The following is an 18,905-nucleotide window of genomic DNA, read 5'->3' on the forward strand; positions in this document are numbered from 1 at the left end:
CTGCTGATACACAAGCCTTTTTCAGAACTTAGTGTTCAAAAAAGGTATAATGTCATCACAGACCTGAGCTCAAGCATTTCAGACTGTTGTAATGAATGTACAATGAAAAGAAGGAAAACTCCAGAGGGACCCCAACATTCCTTTCACTCTTTTTGCTGAATTTACTTTAGAGCCACATCTGTGTGAAAATCCCAAGCCAGGTGTCAAGTCTGTGGCAGCACAGGCAGTCCCCATCCCTGCTGATTCTTGTGGGATTTCCACAAGTGATATTCCACACTGCTAGTAGATGTGCCAATTCCATCAAGCAGCTCAAGGCCAGGCAACTTGTATTTTGATTAATTGCCACTGACATTTTTCTTTTTTTCTACTGCATTTTTCTTGTTGCGTATTTTTTATTACATTTTTATGAGAAATTATACAAACTCAAAATTCACACATTTTTGGTCTTAATGTAACATGAAATCATAAAGAAACAATGGTTCATTATGGAAAAACAAAACCAACCAACCAAATACAAAAACAAAAAAGTAAGAACAAAACCAAAACAAAAAAAAAAATCCCCTAGGCTTATAAAATCTCTATTCTTAGCAAACACAGTGTTTTCCAGGGACAGAACTACAGGAAGTGCTCTTTCAAAGAAACAATAACTTTCCTCAAAAAATACACTGCAGCATTATTAAAACATGACTTCAAACACTTTACACTTTGCAGTTTTTCTTTCTTGAATCCTCTTAAGTTCTGCCTAGATTTCTCTCATACTTCTCCTAGATTAAAAAAAATTAAATCATGCTCCGGTTTCTAGGGGATGGTAGAAAGGTGTGAGCACACAGCAGACAGCACTTGGCCTCCTGGCATGCTCTCCATTGATCAGGATGCACAAGGACCCAGAATTGTCTCTTATGATTTCCTTTACTCCCCAAAACTGCTGGTCTGATTACTCACAGTCAATTCACTGCAAATACATCATCTCCCGCCTAGTCAGGTATTTTTGAAGAATTAACTCCTATTAAGAAAATTAAGGCCACATATCATCAGTGTCAGAATAACAGAATGGTTTAGGTCAGATGAGCTTTCTAAGATCACTGAGTACAGCCATTCCCCAGCAGTGCTGAGGCCACCAGTAGCCCATGTCCGCAAGTGCCACATCCACAGGGCTTGTAAATCTTTCCAGGGGTGGTAACTCCACCGCTGTCCTGGGCAGCCTGTGCCAGGGTTGAACAGCCCTTTCACTGAAGATGTTTCCCCAATATCTGGGAAAGGTATAAACCTTCCCTAGCATATCTTGAGACCATGTCCTCTTGTCCTGTTCTTGTTCCCCGGGAGCAGAGCCTGACTCTGACCTGGCTCCATTCTCCTGTCGGGGGGTTGCAGAGAGCCAAAAGTTCCCCCTGAGCCTCCTTTTCTCCGTGCTGAGCCCCTTTCCCAGCTCTCTCACCACACCTAATAACACTTGTGCAACAGACCCTTCCTCAGCTCCACTGGTTATCACGGGACACATTCCAGCACCTCAATATCTTTCAGAGGTCTTCAACCACTATCATCAAAACAATCATCTAGAAGCAGCTTCTGCAGCCTGACTCAGATTGCTACTATATTTTATTTTTGTGGTGTGCAGATGCACAGATGCCAATGCATCCCTCTAGTCAACTGGAAATATCATTTTGGTGGCTTGCACAGAAATTCTCTGATGTTTTGTTATTGATGTGGGCCGAAAAGAAAAGGCAAATAAGGAAGCATTTATCCGAATGCTTTCCTTTCCTTTATTTTCTCTTCCTTTTTCATTTTTTAATTATTTCCAAATTGGGAGTTCTACAACAGCTTTCAGCATTTATCTCGCAGTGAGAAATGCTACCTGTGGTCTGAACTGGCCATTGATGCCCTACAAGCTGCTAGCCAGCCCTGAGCACCTGAACCCCCCAGCTGCCATGGCAGTGGGTGGCACAGCTGCATGTGAGCAGCCCCAGGACACAAACACTAGCATAAGACGGTGCATGAAGCCTGCAGAGCACTTTCCACCCACCAATGTGGAGCTGATTTGACATCCTGTTGTTTTTCAGGGTGTTTCAGACCACAATGAGCACAAGACGAGGCTGCTCAGCATGTTTGCAGAACAAGCCCCAGGCCTGCCACAATCAGGACCACCACGAAGGCACCAGAACTCTCTTGTCTTAATCCTCCTGCTATAGCTGCTTGATTCAAAATTGTATTTATTATCCATACCACAGTGGTATTTGGGGCAGAGGGAAACAGATTTAATTAATTAGACATCGCAAAATCCTTAAGTAAAAGATGCTATGTAAATGCAAATTGTTATTATACATGCTTTGCACCAAAATATGTTTACCATAGTTAAATTCAACATTTAAATCCACAGCCAAACTCCCAACAGAGTCAGGCTGTACATCATCAAAAGAGGCAGTTAATAGCCTGGGTCTTAGTGGGGTACAAGTGCCCTCGTTTGCTTTCTCAAATGTACTTCTTCTTTAATGGCAAGATAAGAATTCATAAAAATTGAAAAACTCAACAGTGTCGCAGTTAGACTCTGTCTTCTCATTAAAAATGACACTTCTGTTTTTCAGATTGGCTGCTTTCCACAGGAGCTTATGTGGTCTTTTTTCAAGTCTTTAACATTGGCTGATCCTATTGTGAGTGATGGATAGATTATTGGAAAATGCATCTGCACTTTCATCTATTAAATGTACAAACTAAGTTGTAACTCTTAGCATAACACCTCACTAGAAACCATCCATCTACCAACACCCATCTGCACTTCAAAACAGTCCCACAAAAGTTAACGTATCATTCTGTGACGGTGTTCTAATTTTAAACACAGATCATCATTTCCAGGTAGGGACAGGTTATATGACCAAAACATAGACAGGGGAAAAGACTTTATTTTTGCTATTGCAACTAGGCAACAAAAAAAAAAAAAAAAAAAAAAAAAAAAAAAAAAAAAAAAAAAAAAACACCAAAGAAGTTTTCCAGAAGAAAAATGTAATATTAAGAAATCTAAATATTTTCTTTACTTTCTTCAAAACCATGCTGATTTGAGGATAGGGATGGGAGGGGAGAAAATAAGGGAGGGAGAAGGAGTTGTGAAAAAGTTACATTACTCTTATTTCAGAGAGTTGGAACAGGAAATACATATATGTTCTGGTTTAGGACAAATTTGGGAGAAAACTGAATGGGGTCCCTCTAGGAAACAGATTTAAGCAGCCCTTTTTCAAAATGGTTTGGGGAAATATTTCCTCAGAGAGAAGTGGGAAAAAAGAGAAAAAAAACCTGAATGTCTTGGGGTGAATAGTAAATCACTTTTCATTGAAAAAATGCAAATATTTTAAAATTTTAATTTAAAATAATTTCAATCCTTGCATTCAGCTAGTGAAAGCACAGCTGTAAAACTGCTGCTGACTATCAGCTGGATAACAACTCTCCCCAGAATCTTCAGGTGACCCTTCTTTCTCTCTCCAGGGCAGACCCATCCCACCTACACAGGTCCAGCTTAAACTAAGCACTCCTCATTCCCTCAATAGCCATTGGAAAGCAACAGGCACATCCTGATGAGAATCCCTAACCTTATATACAGAAATTCTTTGGACAAGTCACCTTCTGCAGGTGTTTTCTCCTTTCCACCTGGAGATCTTGCTACAGGGATGACCCACCATGGACCTCCTGAACAGTGAGACATGAGCAGAGAGAGCCCAGTGCTGTGTCACTCTGAGAGTCAAATATATGCAGGTAACCAAGGGGGCCAAAATCCACAGCAGAAGTGTAAAGAGTAGATTTTTTCCATCACCATGCTGGCATAACAGGGACAGATACACTGCTAAGCTTTCATCCAAGCGGGGCCAAAAAGTGTGTGGGCTGTTCCCAGCCTTACAGATCAACAGGCCTGTGCAACACTTCACACTGTGAATTTCCTCTGTGCTTTTATGAGCTCTGCTTTTATCTCTCTGCCAAGACAGGGAGCTCAAGAATGTCTGAGAGAGGTCCTCCCAAGTGTCCATAAACACCTGTGTTATCTCTACACAGAAATTGTACTTCTCAGAAAAGAGAGAAGATAAAGAGCATAAATTATGTTTTCCCACACTGTTATGCTCCAGGCCTTGGTGTTTTCAGTTGCAAAGTCACTTAACTATCATCTTGCTCACCAAACCTTCTTTTTACAACACTTTCATCCCAGTCACTCTCAAAATACAAGGTCGTAAATGTTTAAAGGTAGCAAATTTGTTTAAGGGACAAATAGGGTTTCCCAATGAAACTAGGTTTATCGTTGTGGTCAGCAAGATCTGGATTTAGACTTGAATTCATGAGAAGAAAACAACCTACAACTGCTGAATCAACTAGATGGGAGATTCTTAGGTTCATTCTTTTTGACTACAGTAATATACAAGGTAAAATAAACATCCTCTTTCTCTGCCAGGAGCTGCCACCAGCAGATTTCACAATGTTTTTCCCGTTATTATTAAGGCACTTTTTTACTTCTTGTAATGAAATACTAACCCTGTATTATGTTTTTGCACCTCTAAAATAATAGTAGTCTTCACTGTAAACATCAGGTGTGCATGAAGGAGAGAAAAGTTCTATTTCATTATGTATTCCTCAAAGGCATCTATTGGAAGCTTTGTTTACCACTAAATGTCACATTATTGTTTCAGTCAGACACAAAAAATACTTAGATGTCTCAGATGACTATCAAAAATGGTCCAAAAAAGGCAGATCAAGTAAGGCTGGAGATAGAGGAAAAGCATTCCTTCCATGGCTCCTGCCAGCACTAGGTTCAGGAAGCAGAATCAAACTTTAGTCTTAAGTACAGCAAAACTAAAAATTAAAGAGAAGGTGGAATTTGGAAAGAGGCTGTGACTTTGTTCTGATCCAGATCCAGAATGCAGCCAAGACCCAGCACAGAAAGAAAGCCTTTCCTTCCTTTGTGGGCCAAAGGGTTCAGTCTGTGACCACATTCCACCTCACCTATCCACACTGGTTAAATATTCTACCTGGATGTGCATACCTCACCACATACTGTTAAGACTGAACTCTTAATTTTTCTTCTGTACCCCTAAGACTCCTACTCTCCAAAGCCATAAAAAGAAATAGGCCAGATTTCAAGGCATTTACAGAACCCAAATGTCCTCTCTTCTGCTTACACTCACTCAGCCATTACCAGAGGAATTAGACCATTACAATCTTCATCGGAGAGATTCAGTCAGAACAAGAATCCTAGGGAAAGAGTTGGAAGGCTGATATCTTTTCCTGGTGACTAGAAAGCAACAGGACACGATGAAACGGCCTCAAGTTGCACCAGGGGAGGCTTAGATTGGACATCAGGGAAAGTTTCTGCACTGAAAGGGCTGTCAGGCACTGAAACAGGCTGTCAACAGCAGTGATGTCCCTGGAGGGATTTAAATTACATATAGGCATTTGGAGACATTGCTAATCATAAACTTAGAAGTGCTGGACTAGTGGCTGGACTTGATGATCTTGGAGATCTTTCCCCGCCTAAATGACTCTCTGACTTAAAAAAGGAAAAAGGTACAAAAATGCAAAACCACTGCCCCCAAAAATGAAACAAAGGAAAGCAAAACATTCATATTTTCCTTCCATGTTTTGTGGTATCTCTGAAATGTTTCCCTAAACTTACATACAAAAAGCAAAAAAAATTGTGAGAAAGCTTCCTTACCCACCTACTCCGTTTTCATGCCCAGTCTCATACAGACAGACCCTCAGAAGGTACCAGTGGTCCCAGTAACATGGACTTCAGGCTGCCCTAGAGTCACCCTGGGCACAAACCCACCAAGAAAACAATGACACACAGCTCCTACCCAGAAGCATGGAAGCACAGAGCCAACCACAGAAACACAGGGCAGCTGAGATTAGAAAGCCATTCTGGAGTTCACCCAGCCCAGATAACTTGGTTATACTAAAATGTAGGTGTCCAAATTCAATACCTAAGCTCTAGCCTAGGAGGGTTTCCCCAGACCCCTCCAGCCAAAGAGTGGTTTCTAGGGTTGCTCAGATGAATCCTCCATCCACAGGCTGAGAAAGATATGTTGCCACTCTTCTGGAAGTGATCTGCATCCTACTGCTACTTGTTCCCTTGTTAAATCTTGTTAAAAAAAAAAAAAAAAAGTGCTTTTGGATTGCATTGAAATAAGTGCTGAAATATATTAGTGTTTAATCCTGGCAGGAGATCAGCCTGGGATTCTAGAGTAGTGGCTTCTTTCTTCCTATTGAGGGCATCAGAATTCATACTGGTGGCAAACAATTTGATTTTGGCACTGTCCTGTCCAACTGCAGTTCCACCATGTCATGCATAGTTTCAGAAGGGACAAATAATACTTTCCATTCGACAAACCTGGCAAAACCTGGCAAAACAGAGGCTCATACAGTTACATCATTATGGCACAAACAAAATAGCATGAAGACTCAGGGAGCAGATGAGACTGAGCAGTCCTAAGGAAAAACTCAGGACTTGTTAAGAGGCCAACTGAGCACTGCATGTCATCACAGGACAGCAGCAAGAAACATCTTGTCTTTTGCCCTGCATTTAGTCTATTTTAGCTACTGTGTTCCCTAACTGCAAAAACTGAATATTATTCCAGGAATATGGATTGCTAAACATATCCCTGGTACCTGCATTAGCCACAGATCTGTGCCACCTATGAATAACTAACTACCTGCCACAATATACTACACCTAAGATGTTCAGTACACCTAAGATCTACAGTAATGAAAAGGTGAGGCTGATCTTCCCAGGGATGGAGGAGTCTGCTCTATGTTCAGTTCAGCTTCACATCTGGGATCACCTATGTCTGGTGGCAGAGTCCAGCAATACAAGCCAGAGCAGGTAACTAAGATGACAGCCATTGAGAATGTTTCTCCTTCTCCATCCCTCCAATTAATAAACTGATTCTGATCCTGCTCTTGTTCTCTTTTTCTCACCTTTTGATGTGCATACAAAATGGGCAGCAAAGTCCATGGATTTTACTCTCCAGAACAATTGTCTACAAGGCTGACCACAAAAAGAAGCAAGGAATGTAACACTCCAAGCTGTGGCTGCAAGTTTGAACGCAGAGGACAAGACAGAGCTTGTCCATACTTGGCAGGGTCTTGGTCTGTCCCTGCACATGAGGAAGAGCAGGTGAGCCCAGGAGGATAGAGATGTCCCAGCATAGAAGAACACTAGGATCTTCTACTCCAGTATCTGCTAGACAAAAAGCCCACTGACAAAACTTTGCTCTGTGACTTCTTTTAATGGGGTGATATGGAGTTCCCATCAGACCCCAGTCCAGTAAACGATGCTTCTCTGCCCCTGGGTGAGGTGAGGCTGGTTGACAGCCACTCCTGGCTCTGTAAGAAAATACTGACTCTGCTGCTGGACACAGCCAGGCTGCTGCAGGTTCATCAATCCACCCCCAGCACAGTATTGGAGAGCCACATAAAGATACCAGTTTAACATGGCTTTGTCCTCTCAAAGTGACACCAACCACGCTGAAATCAGCAATTCAAAGCAGGGAAAATGCATCTGGAGGTAATTAGTAACAATCACAGGCTGCTGGAAACTGCTGACAACAGCAGCAATGTGCCAGGCCTATGTCACTGGCCTGTAAATGGTGAGAGCATTTACAGGCTGTGGCAGCATGCAGTGATAGAAGGCATTTTTTAAACTTACTATTTAATGTGGCATAAAAACAATGCAAAGAAAGCAAGTGGTTCTCTAACCAGAGATTTCACAGGTGATCCACAACACAACAGAGGTGGTGGACAATGCAGTACTGAGACCTGTGACTACATTTCTCCTTAGCAGCCAGTACTAGCATGAATGCCAATGTTTGAGCAATCATTTAATTTTCAAGATCTATCCCATATGTTTGGATCTTCCAGCTGGCTAAGAGAGAGAAATATAACATTTTTTTCTACCAACAACTGCACAGAGGATCTTTGCCATCTCAAATCTCAACATTGCTTTGCCACCCACACCACAACCTGGTAACAAGAGCAATGAAGAACTGTAATCGTAGCTCCATTCTCAGATTTATTTCCATTAAATTCTTGTATAATCTTACAGATTTAAGACTGACAACATGAAATAGACTAAGTTCTCTTCACATATGGCAGTCCAGACTATTCTAGCATTTCTCATAAGAAATGATTAAGCTTGAACAGCAGATACAGCTATAGACAGGATATAAGTATTCCTGGTCAGACTCCTGGTTTTCATATGTCAAGTTATTTATCCACTTTTTTAGCCTCACCAATAGCCCCATTCTATGTCGAAACACCATGCAATTGTGTTCACAGTTCTGCTCCACACACAACCAGAAGAGTTCCCAGTAGAAGAGATGTTTCCCACTAGTGCTGTTCTGGATACCATAACTCATTTGACAGTGTTTTAAGCAGCTCTTGCTCTCATGACACTGAAGGTGTTACAAAATTATTTATAATCTGGAATGTCAACACAGAAGCGAGATCAACCTCAAAGCATTAACAAAGACTTTGGACATTTGCATTTTATCCAATTAACCCTCACTTTTACAGTGGAAAACACACTACCTAGCATGCTAAGATATATTGCCCTCCAAGGCCTTCAGCTTCATTCTCCGAGTTTGTTCACATACACCACAGGACAGCCTGTATGAAACAAGAAGAGTGGAAACACTCAAAGAAAGGTGAAGAAGTTAAAAGCAATGCAACTTCCTGAATTTCAAAAGCAGACCAGAGGTAAGGCTGGCCATTCCTCCTCCAGTGAGGAGCAGTTCACATGGAAAATGCTGTCATGGATCTGTGAGGCTTAGGCTCTCCTGAACTGGGCCAAGGACCAGGAGGTGGTTGTGGCAGGATTTCTCTCCTTACCACTGAAGTAGGGCTGGTACAAAGCTGATTTTCCTCCAGGGATTGTTACCTTACTGATCACCTATATCCCCTGCCCATCCCAGCCACAGAACCCTAAACCAATCACTGGATTTTACCACAGCTTTGGTCAGACCACAGACCACCAAAAATGCTCTGAGGAGGCAGAGTAGGTGGTGTGCTAGAAGGCATTTGTTGGACCTTGCACTCGTAAGCACTGTTGTGCACCATTTCCCAGCTCCTGTTTCAGAGTTACTTACCACAGATGGAAGTCCCATGGCAATATACACCTTATGTTTACAAGGGAAATCAGGTTAATAAATGTGTCTCCTTCTCCACATTTCCTGTCCCACCAAGGAAACAGGCTGGGAAAAGAGTTGTGACTGAAAAGATTACTTACATCTGGGGAGAAAATAGAGCAATCTGTCTAGAACTACACTGAGAAATGCACCACCAAGTGTACTGTAATGGACATGCCTTGCCCTTTACAAAGTATAGCTTGCTACTGAATCCTTCCTGCTCCTGACAACATCCCTCTCAGCTCCTCAGGAAGCCTCAGAGTAGGGAGCATGACTCAGGCATACAATACTGAGATTGTGATGGGGATTTCCAGAGCATGACCAGCACAAAACAATTCCTACAGCTATTAAGAAAGAAAATGGAAGTATAGCAGGCAGACAACTTCCTCCAAAAATCTATCAAAAGGCATAGGTTTTAGCAGACTTTTGATATGCTCATGTAAATCTACATTTTATGAATGCTGTTGATAAAAAAAATCTACAGTACTGTCAAATTAAAGATATAAATACTCAATGTCCTGAAAAATATGTTCTGTTGTAGCTGTCACTCTGACATATTTAAGATTAATGGCAGGTTTTTTCTAGAACCTGCTGTTCTTAAAGCTTGCTCCATGTTTTTGAGGACAACTAATAAATTTAACATTTGGAACTTTTCCTTAAGTGTAGGTAATATCACAGGGAGAACTTCTGTGAAATCCATATTGGACTCTGCAGCATCACCTCTGTAGTAGGTTTTACTATAACAAATGTGATCAATCAGCTCACAACACTCTAAGGAAGTAGCAATGAGAGACATGTGAGAAGTGCTTAAACCAGCGTAAAAAAAGAAGTGCTACTGATGTACCAGCCAGAAGAGCTCTTGGCTAAACCTCATTTGGGCCAGGTGTAAATCCTGGATGAGCAGTCCCTTAGAAGATGACAGAGGCTGCAGTTGGGTCACCCCAAAGCCTTTTCTCCAGCCTGAAAAAGTCCAATTCTCTCAGCCGTTACTCATAGCAGAGGTGTTCCTCTGGCCCTCTGGCCGATTAGGATGCCTCCTCAGGACTGGCTCCAGCAGCTCCACATCCTTCCTGCCTGTGCTGGTCTCAGGGCTGGGGCAGCTCTGCAGGTGGGGTCCCACCTGAGCAGGGCAGAGGGGCAGAATCCCCCTCCCCTGCTGCCCACGCTGGGGCTCAGCCCAGCACAGGGAGGGTTTCTGGGTCCCAGCACACATGGCCAGGGCAGGGCCAGCTCTTCAGGGCCAGCACCCACAGATCCTTCTCCTAGGGCTACTCTCAGTCTGTTTGTCCCCTGCCTGGATCAGTCCTGGGAGTAGCCCCAACCCAGGTGCAGCATCAGCTTCTGGCCTTTTTAAACCTCATGAGATTCCCCATTAACTTCCAGACCTTTTCCATCCCTCTTGGATGGTCCTGTCTTTCAGGGGTGTTACTGCACTCTCAGCCTAGTGTCTCCTGCAAATCTACTGAGGGTGCCTGTGATCCCTCTGTGTCACTGATGAAGACATTAGATAACACTGGTTCCAGAACAGACTCCTGATGGACATAGGTATATCTGTATCAGTCTCTATCTCCTTACATCTTGCAAGCTACACACCTCCAGAAGTCTCTCTTTCTGTTCATCCATCTACCCCTATACACCTTTCTTATCTATGAGTCCAACACTCAAACCACCCTTCAGAACCACACAGATTAAAAGAAGTCTCTCCCCTCCCACTTCAAAGTACGCATGTATTTCTTTAACTCTCCAATCTCTTTTGAATCCTTCTAAACTTTATCAAGAAAAGCAACAGACTGATGCTGTACTGGGTTAAAACTTGGTGACAACATTTGGTTTCAAAACTTCTCTGCTAAATGATATTGTAAGGCTTTAAAGACATAGTAATACTTCACAAAAAAAGTATAATCTTCCATTGTAGCTATAAATTAAAGCATTATTTCCAATCTTTGTCAAAACAGAGAAAATCCAATGAAATTTGCACTGATTAGACACAGCAGCAACACACAGAGCTAATATTCATTTCAAACACAGAGCCTTAAATTTTAAAAGCCCTCCTTTTTTCTTATTTGCACAACTAATTTGGGACACAGTTTAAGAATTTGCTTACCATTTGGCCAACTTCTTTGCAAGCAATGGGGTCAGATCAAAATAAATTGGTGGCCAAAGCATTTATCAGACTCTGTTGCTTAACTCTTGTTCTACACCTGCTGAATAAATGCAGATGATTTGGCATTCCTTGAACAAACAGCCTCTGCTTTTCATTTAAATGCTCAAGTTTACTGCACAGGTACAATTCAGAAATGGTACAAAATGAGCTTCGAAAATTCAGGCTAGTTTGAACTGTCATAAAAACTCCAGTCAGTCAGACATACCAGGTGCATTTATGAAAAATGAGCACCAAAGCCCAAAAGCAGAGGTAAGCATTCTACTTTTCAGTGATGCGTTGGTATTCAGGATTCAGGGGTGGAAGGGCAAATCCTTTCCTGAACAAGAGGGATGGATGCTCCATCTGTCAGCTACAAACAAACACAAACGACTTACAGAAGCCATGCAGCTGTCTTTCAACAACAGCTCCTATGAAATCACATTCAAAAAGAGACTTTTTGAGCAAATGACTTCACATCTGACACAATTCTTCCATATAGGACCTCATCATGCATTACGAAGGTAGCCAATTCAAACTACTTATCAGTGTTTGAAAATCATTTACCTGTGACAATAGGATAGGACTGAGGCCCAGGTACACTCGCTCCCAAATCTGCAGAAGTAGGGCTGGTTATATTGGCCTTCATGTCATCCAATCCACCGGCTAGCGAGGCCATGGCTGAGTATTCAGTTGCCTGCAAAAAGAAACAAAAGACATTTTAGTGGAAATAAATTTACTAATCAAGAGCTTTTTTTGCCTGTGCCGACAGAAAGTAGATGCAATACAGAACTCAAAAATCCTTTGTTCAGCCAGGGTTAAAGGCAATGCCCATTTACCCTGGGCCTTTCAACATTCAAACTGTTCAATAAGTGGGTCTGTGCTTATCACCAGTGTTCTCAGAGAACACCAAAATAGGTTTTCTTTTTAACACCAAAACCAAACTCATTGATATGTAACAAGGCTTTCCTGAAAGAGGAAAAATTGTAGATTACCTGCCAAGTGCAAGCTACTTTCTTGTTAGGGAAAAATGTTTGTGCCTCTTAACCTCCACACTCTCCACATTTCAGAGTTGGCACTTGAGGGGACACGCACTAACAAGTAGGTGAGAACAGGATTTCCTGTTTCCCTTTTCTTGGGAATGTTGCATTTTCTTCATCATCCAACAGGGGAAGAAAAGGTCTGTGTAAATATAAGTGTTTGCCTAATGGATACATTTGTAGCTAACTGTTACTAAATCCACATTATTTAAAAATAAATCACCTGACTGTGATAAGGACACTGTGCCATTTCCAAATAATTTCTTAATCTCATTACCTGAAAGAGGCTATAGTAAGCAAGCACAGATCCTCAGAAATCAGAGTGTTTGTGTCCTATAACCCTGTTTAAGTTTCTGTAGCTACAGCATTCTATAGCCAATGAGGCCAATGCACGGATGTATTTGCACATAGCACAAAGCTTATCTTCATTTGCCCTTTTTCAATGATGTCTTATTGTCAGGATCATTTCCACAAATCCGGTAAGTTTTCTTTCAAAGTTCTCTGTTCCCTGCTTCCTGCCCTTTAAGTTTTAATCCCTTATTTGTGAGATGGCAGTCATGCCCATATCAACTGGAGATTGACTTCAAATAAAGAACTGCAATGGGAACAGGTAAACTGAAGAGCAGCCATTGTGATGCCAATCTCTAAGGAATTCCTAAAGATTAAGTGAATGCAGAAGCCATGCAGAGATGAAGAAATGCAGATGAACCCAGGATCACATGGAGGTTTTGTGGAGTGACCAAAATAAAACTCAGAAAAACATAGAATCCCAGACTGGTTTGGATTGGAAGGTACCTTAGAGACCAACTTATTCTACCCCCTACCGTGGCCAGGGACACCTTCCACTAGACCAGGTTGTTCAAGGCCCCATCCAACTAGACCTTGAACAGTTCCAGGGATATGGCATCAAAATAAGTTAAATTTTGGTTGGTTGGTTGGTTTTGTTTTTTTAAGGAAACAAAAGCTGATCTGAATAAATACATCCTTTTCTTTCCTGCACGTTTCTCCGAGAATCCAGCACATAATCTGTTGCTTGCCACTAACTCAGCACTTTGGCCAGGAGTACATGCTGGTGTCTCTGTAGCTCAAGTCTCATTCAAACAGAAGTCATTCTACATGGATAATCCTGTATTAACAGTTCTGTGTATTAAACGTGTTTTCTGCAGACACCACTTGCACGAGGCAGGAGTACAGCCTGTCACCTTGAAGGATCCTCCATACAAACGTCTTGCAGATGAGCATGCAAAATACATTTACCAGGGACCAGCGGCTGCCCACCCTTGTCCTGCACCCAGCCCATGCATCAGAGGCCTCTGACTTGTCTCCTAGCATCCTACATAACATTTGCACTAAAGTTGTACTGTTCTCAGCTCATGCCTCCTCCAACACCCTCTGTGCCCTCACTTTTGCCTTGCTGTCATGCACCGAGGCCTTTTCATCTACCACCAGTGCCTCAAAGACACCCACATCTCTGACTCATCCCTACTTGTGCACCTGGGAGAGGACAGCCATGGGAACCTCCCTCCTCTGCAGAGGATGCCCACAATGGTCCCAGCCTTCCTCCTTCCTGGAGGTGTAATCAAAGCTCCTTCTTCTCATTCGGCATCACACCACAATGTATTTCTCAGCCTTCCCACACTATTCCATGTTTTCCTGAGTCTCCAACCCCACCTTTCCCCTACGCAGGGAACATGCACATATGGAGGCCCTGCTAGATTTTTTTCTTTCCCCAAAACCGTAATCTGACAAAACATCAGAGAAACAATATCCCTGCAGAGACATCCTATGCAGCTGGTGATGCACAAGCATGGATGGGCTGGCAGCATAGCAGAGGAAAAACTTGTCCTTGTGTGCTGCTGTTCGGTATCTCTAGAAGAGCACACACAAATCCTTTGGGAAAGATGCCTGAATTCCCTCATGTTGCTCTATGAAAGCCATAACCACACCCTATTAAGACTAGAAAATCTCTTTGGATCCTCCCATGGGGTGCTAATCCAGTACTCCCAACAGCCAGAGAGTGAATGTGGCTTCCCAATTACGAAGTGAGAGCTGCACAGCTGTAGTTTGGGAGGAAGCATATACCTGGAATGGGACACCTGCCACGGGCTGAGGAATGGAGGTGCACATCCCAAATTACAAACCCAACTGGAAACCAGACTGAGCTCTCAAGTGCAATTCTCAGGTATGGGAATGCCTAACTCCATAACTTGCTTCCATTCAGGAGTCCAAGGAGCTCATCCTGGGAGAAACAGGACCAGAGTTAGGACTTTGAACTGTGATGACCTGGAAGCATCATGCCAGTGAGCCATGAGTAGCTGTCTGAGCTTGGAACTGACCAGTTCTAGTGTAAAGCAAGAGCTACCAGAGTGTAGCATAACCTGGCAAGGGTCACGACAGAGGTAGCCTGTGCTCTTCCACGGTGCTCTTCCACTGCACCATTGTGAGCTGGAGCAATATGCAGTGGTGCAGTCCCAAACCATGGAACAACATCTACAGACTGGAGGGACTGGAAGCATAACTATGCGCAGCATAGTGCAGATGGAGAGCCCATAGTCAAGCAACACTGTGGTAGGAATGAGCTGAAGATGTGCAAAAGGGAGATTTGGGGTCCTTCCCTGCTTTTGGTCCCAATAACTTCCCGCAGATGGGAGCTGCATGTCTTTTGTAATGGCACAGCAACTTTTCCCTGAGGTAAAGATAGCAGGATTTTAAGGGATTGTCCAGCTATTTTGCTGTGCCCAAATCTCTCCTTGGAACCACCATCAGCTGAACACTAGCAGCCACATGGAGCAGGCACTGACCACTGCTTCCAGCACTGAGGCAGAGAAGTGCAGGCTGAGGGGCAGCCCTTCTGATTGCTGACTCCCCTCTCATCATGCACTCCCAGTGGAGGAGCGACCCCCACACATCACATCCACCTCTGCAGTTACAGTTCACACCAAAAAGCAGTGGGGTCAGGGCCAGCACTGGGCTGGCACAGTGGCAGTGATCAGCACTTGCCTGTGGGCAGAAAAGGAAACATAGTGCTGCCAACAGCAAGGCGCTGCAGGGAGGTGATGGTCAGCTGAGGCATCTTCTGACCCCCAAGGACTGGGGCATCAGAGGTGCAGAGCAGATGAGCCTTCACCCTAAAACCAGACCATGGGTACTGCCACAGCTCTCCTCATCCCCATGGAGGGGCCAGGAGACCCTAGAACCCCCTGAGAAAGCAAAAACCTCTCTGACACTCTGGGCTCACAGTGTTGGGTGTTGAACCACTCATGAGGGGTACAGTGGCATCCCCTCTTCCCATTCCCCCCAGGCAGATCTCTTCCTTTCAGGCACCCCATCCAGAGATTAAAGGAAACCCCAGGGGAAGGCAGCACTCATGGAGCAGTCCTCACCCCATGGCCACTCTCACCACTGAGACCCTCCTGCTGACCCTTCCCAAGAGCTTCTCCAGCTGCTTGGGGGGGGAAGCAGCAGAAGGGATTTCAGACTTGGCTCCTGCACTGGTGAGCTGGCACCGCTGCTGGTGAGAAACAGCCTGGAATGACCATCATGGCCAGGGGTCCCTCCTCGTGCAGCAGGAAGCCTGACCTTCTGCTTGGTAGGTGAAAAAGCAAGAGACGGGTGTTCATTACCCTAGAAATTACCTGAAAAATGACTGCCTGCGGTTGTACCACGCACTGTCTCATCAGCATGGAGCACCACTGCCATAGCATGGAGGAGAGAAAACACAGACATGTGAAACGAGGAATATATAAAAGAGAGACTGAGAAGGACAAACTGAAAGGAGAGGCAAGACCAGCTCTCGTGTGTTCCCCTGCCCTATCTTACTCTGCTCTGGCTTGGCTCCGGCAGACAGGAGCCCAGGGCAGTGGCTGCAGTGGTGAGGAGAGGAGTAATCTCTGTGCATCTATTCGCAGCAGCACAACTCCTCTTGCAGCAGCAGGGTCTGCACAGTTCCTCCCCATTAGACTTCTCCACAAAGTGCAAATGGGAAGATTGCTGCTCTAAGTAAAGTTTCAAATCCACCTCCATTACAAAAGCTTTATTTCTATTAATTCCCTTGGAGTGGTGGATGTGACAGGCAAATGGAAAGAAAAAGGGTGCAGGAGGGTTTAATAACTGTTTTCAAACCTGCTGCACTACAGCAAAGCAGAGAGGCAGGCCACAACCAGCTTCACCCTGCACTTTTTCTGGTGAAGATGCCTGAGCATAATGTACCAAAAAGTCAATCCATAGGTGTACAGAAATTGTCTTTGAGTTTTACCTGGTATTTTATCCTAAAGTGTCAGGAAAAGATGGACACACAGTAGAGCAAGGTCCCTCCCCAAAACAGCCTGGTTCTTGGGTACCAATGGGGGAATCTCAGGGAGCTGTCAGACGCTGGAATGAGCCCCACAGCAGTGCTGCAACCCATGAGGTGTGAGACAAATGTATCCCCTTTCTACCTCATCCCTTTTGTGGGGCACAGACCCCACAATGCTGCTGAAGAGACTGCACCAAGCAAAGACAGACAAGAGCTGTCTGCTGCACAGGGCAAGTGGCCATTAAAATGAGCCAGCTGGGGTCCACTGGGACTTGCACATGTTGCTTTTTGCATCTGCTGTATTTTCCAAATCAGAACACCAGGCAGGCATGAAATAACACCTTCTGTGTTCTCCTGCCACTGGCACAGCTGCCCCCAGGCCCACAATGCTGCTCAGGATGCAGCAGCAGCAGCAACAGCAACAGCAGCTCAACAGGAGCTCAGACCATCACTGCAAAGTGCCACCTTGGGGCCTCAGGGCTTAGTCTGCCTTCTCATTGACCATGTTTCCTTCCTGACAGGGATGGTGCATCAAGAGCCTTCATTGCCAAAAAGAAAACCAAAACATTGAGGTCCCTGAAAGGCACAGTGTTGTCTCCCAGATCACATCCACCACACCCCCTGCTCACCCCTGATGACAGCAGCAAGCCAGACCTCATACCAAATATCTCCAAGTTATCACATCTTAATATTTTAAAATTAATTAACACATTGAGGCAAAGGTGGCACGTGCCAGGCAGGCTGTCCACAGAAACCTGTACCTCAGCCTGACAAAGGGAAAAATTTGTAACATTAGATATGGTTCGAAGAGTTTAATCCAAAGCCAGTCTAATTAATCTCCCAAGGCTTTCAGAAACCCAGCACCACTTGCAGCTGCACAGGCACCACTGCTGCTCTGCCTGGAATTTCATGGGAATGGAAAATCCAGCTTAATGCCCTCCTCAGCCACCCACTATATGAGTGGGAAAGGCTCCCAGAAACCTATACATCAAAGTCTCACCACTGCTGCTTGCCAGCCACCACCCATTTAATAATTTACATGATATTCCTTGCACTGGCCACTGCTGACAATAAAACCAATCCTACTTTGGAGCAGATGTTATTTACACACATAATTGGGGCCAAACCCTAGTTTCTCTTTGTTTTCAGCCACGTTGGGCTCATTGCTGTCTCACAGAACATGGAAGTTTGATTTCAGTGGTACAACCTTTTCCCCTCAGTTTAAACTGAGTGTTTCAGAATCTCCCTTTCACAATACGTATTTGTTTATAAAACGTTAACAGCTGTGCTTCATTTTAGCCCAAATCCAATTAGGATTGTACATATCCCTAGACATTCTTTTGAAAGCAGCAAGAATTAGCTCGTGCACCCTGCCATGAACACATTTACCCTCATACTTCAAAATAACTGACCTGTTTTTGACCCAATCTTCACATTATCTGCATATGGGAAACGATATACTACGTTTTGCATTTCCACAGTGCAATTCATAAGTGGGTGCAGCTCTTCTCAGATTTTCCAAAGGGACACCCAAATCCAATCTAAATGCCTAGAATTTACCTGTTGTTTTTCTTTTATACATATAAATAGCTGCATTTCCATTCACTCTTTGTTTCTCATTTTCATTTTGTTCTAATATCTGCATGTAAATGTCTGAAAATAGCATCTGTAATTGAAGATTATGAAGTATAGCCAGCTCCTGACAGGCTGCTAAGGAAGATGGATTATCCTCATTTTTCTGTAAATTTTGTCAATTTTGGAATTCATAAGCTATCAACACTGATCAAAATGTGACTGCACAGCTGTGTCAAAGCGGACGGCGCAGCATCGGCGCAGCTCCGAGGAGGACAGCTCTCCCCAGCCACTCGGCCAGGGCACACACTGCAGGAATCCTTCCTGGCTGCTTGCACTACCTACATCCCAATCACACTGCCCCCTCCACCCCTGGAAAAAAAAAAATCAAATAAATAAGTAAATTGAAAGTACGCAAATTCTCTTGTGCGCCAATTCACATCACAAAGCACAATTTATTGCATGTTCTCTCTTTTTATTTATCCCTAAGTAGTAAACACGATTTCCATTCAGGGGGTTCGTTATGTTCCACTCCTACCAGACAATCACGGCACACTTGAGGCAATTGTTTAGCCTCTTCCTCTCAATTTTCCCATTACTGGGAGTAAGTACTGTTGGGACTCTTTAATAGCCCGACTGCAGCCCATATCAATAACAGATGAGGTTTAATCGTCCAACACAAAAATTATTTAGGCTCAGTAAGGACATTC

The 18,905-nt window shown here is 43.8% G+C and overlaps 1 protein-coding gene across 1 annotated transcript in view; it reads right to left on the reverse strand.

The window, feature by feature from the left end:
• PAX5 (paired box 5) overlaps positions 1–18,905 on the reverse strand; it is a 129,692-nt gene that overhangs the window by 49,193 nt on the left and 61,594 nt on the right. Inside the window, exon 7 of the mRNA XM_014889969.2 lies at positions 11,857–11,986. Within this exon, the coding sequence (XP_014745455.1) occupies positions 11,857–11,986 (130 nt within the window). The remainder of the gene's footprint in view (positions 1–11,856; positions 11,987–18,905) is intronic.

Source organism: Sturnus vulgaris, chromosome Z (genome assembly GCF_052056855.1).
Source record: "Sturnus vulgaris isolate bStuVul1 chromosome Z, bStuVul1.hap1, whole genome shotgun sequence".
Taxonomy (NCBI): domain Eukaryota; kingdom Metazoa; phylum Chordata; class Aves; order Passeriformes; family Sturnidae; genus Sturnus; species Sturnus vulgaris.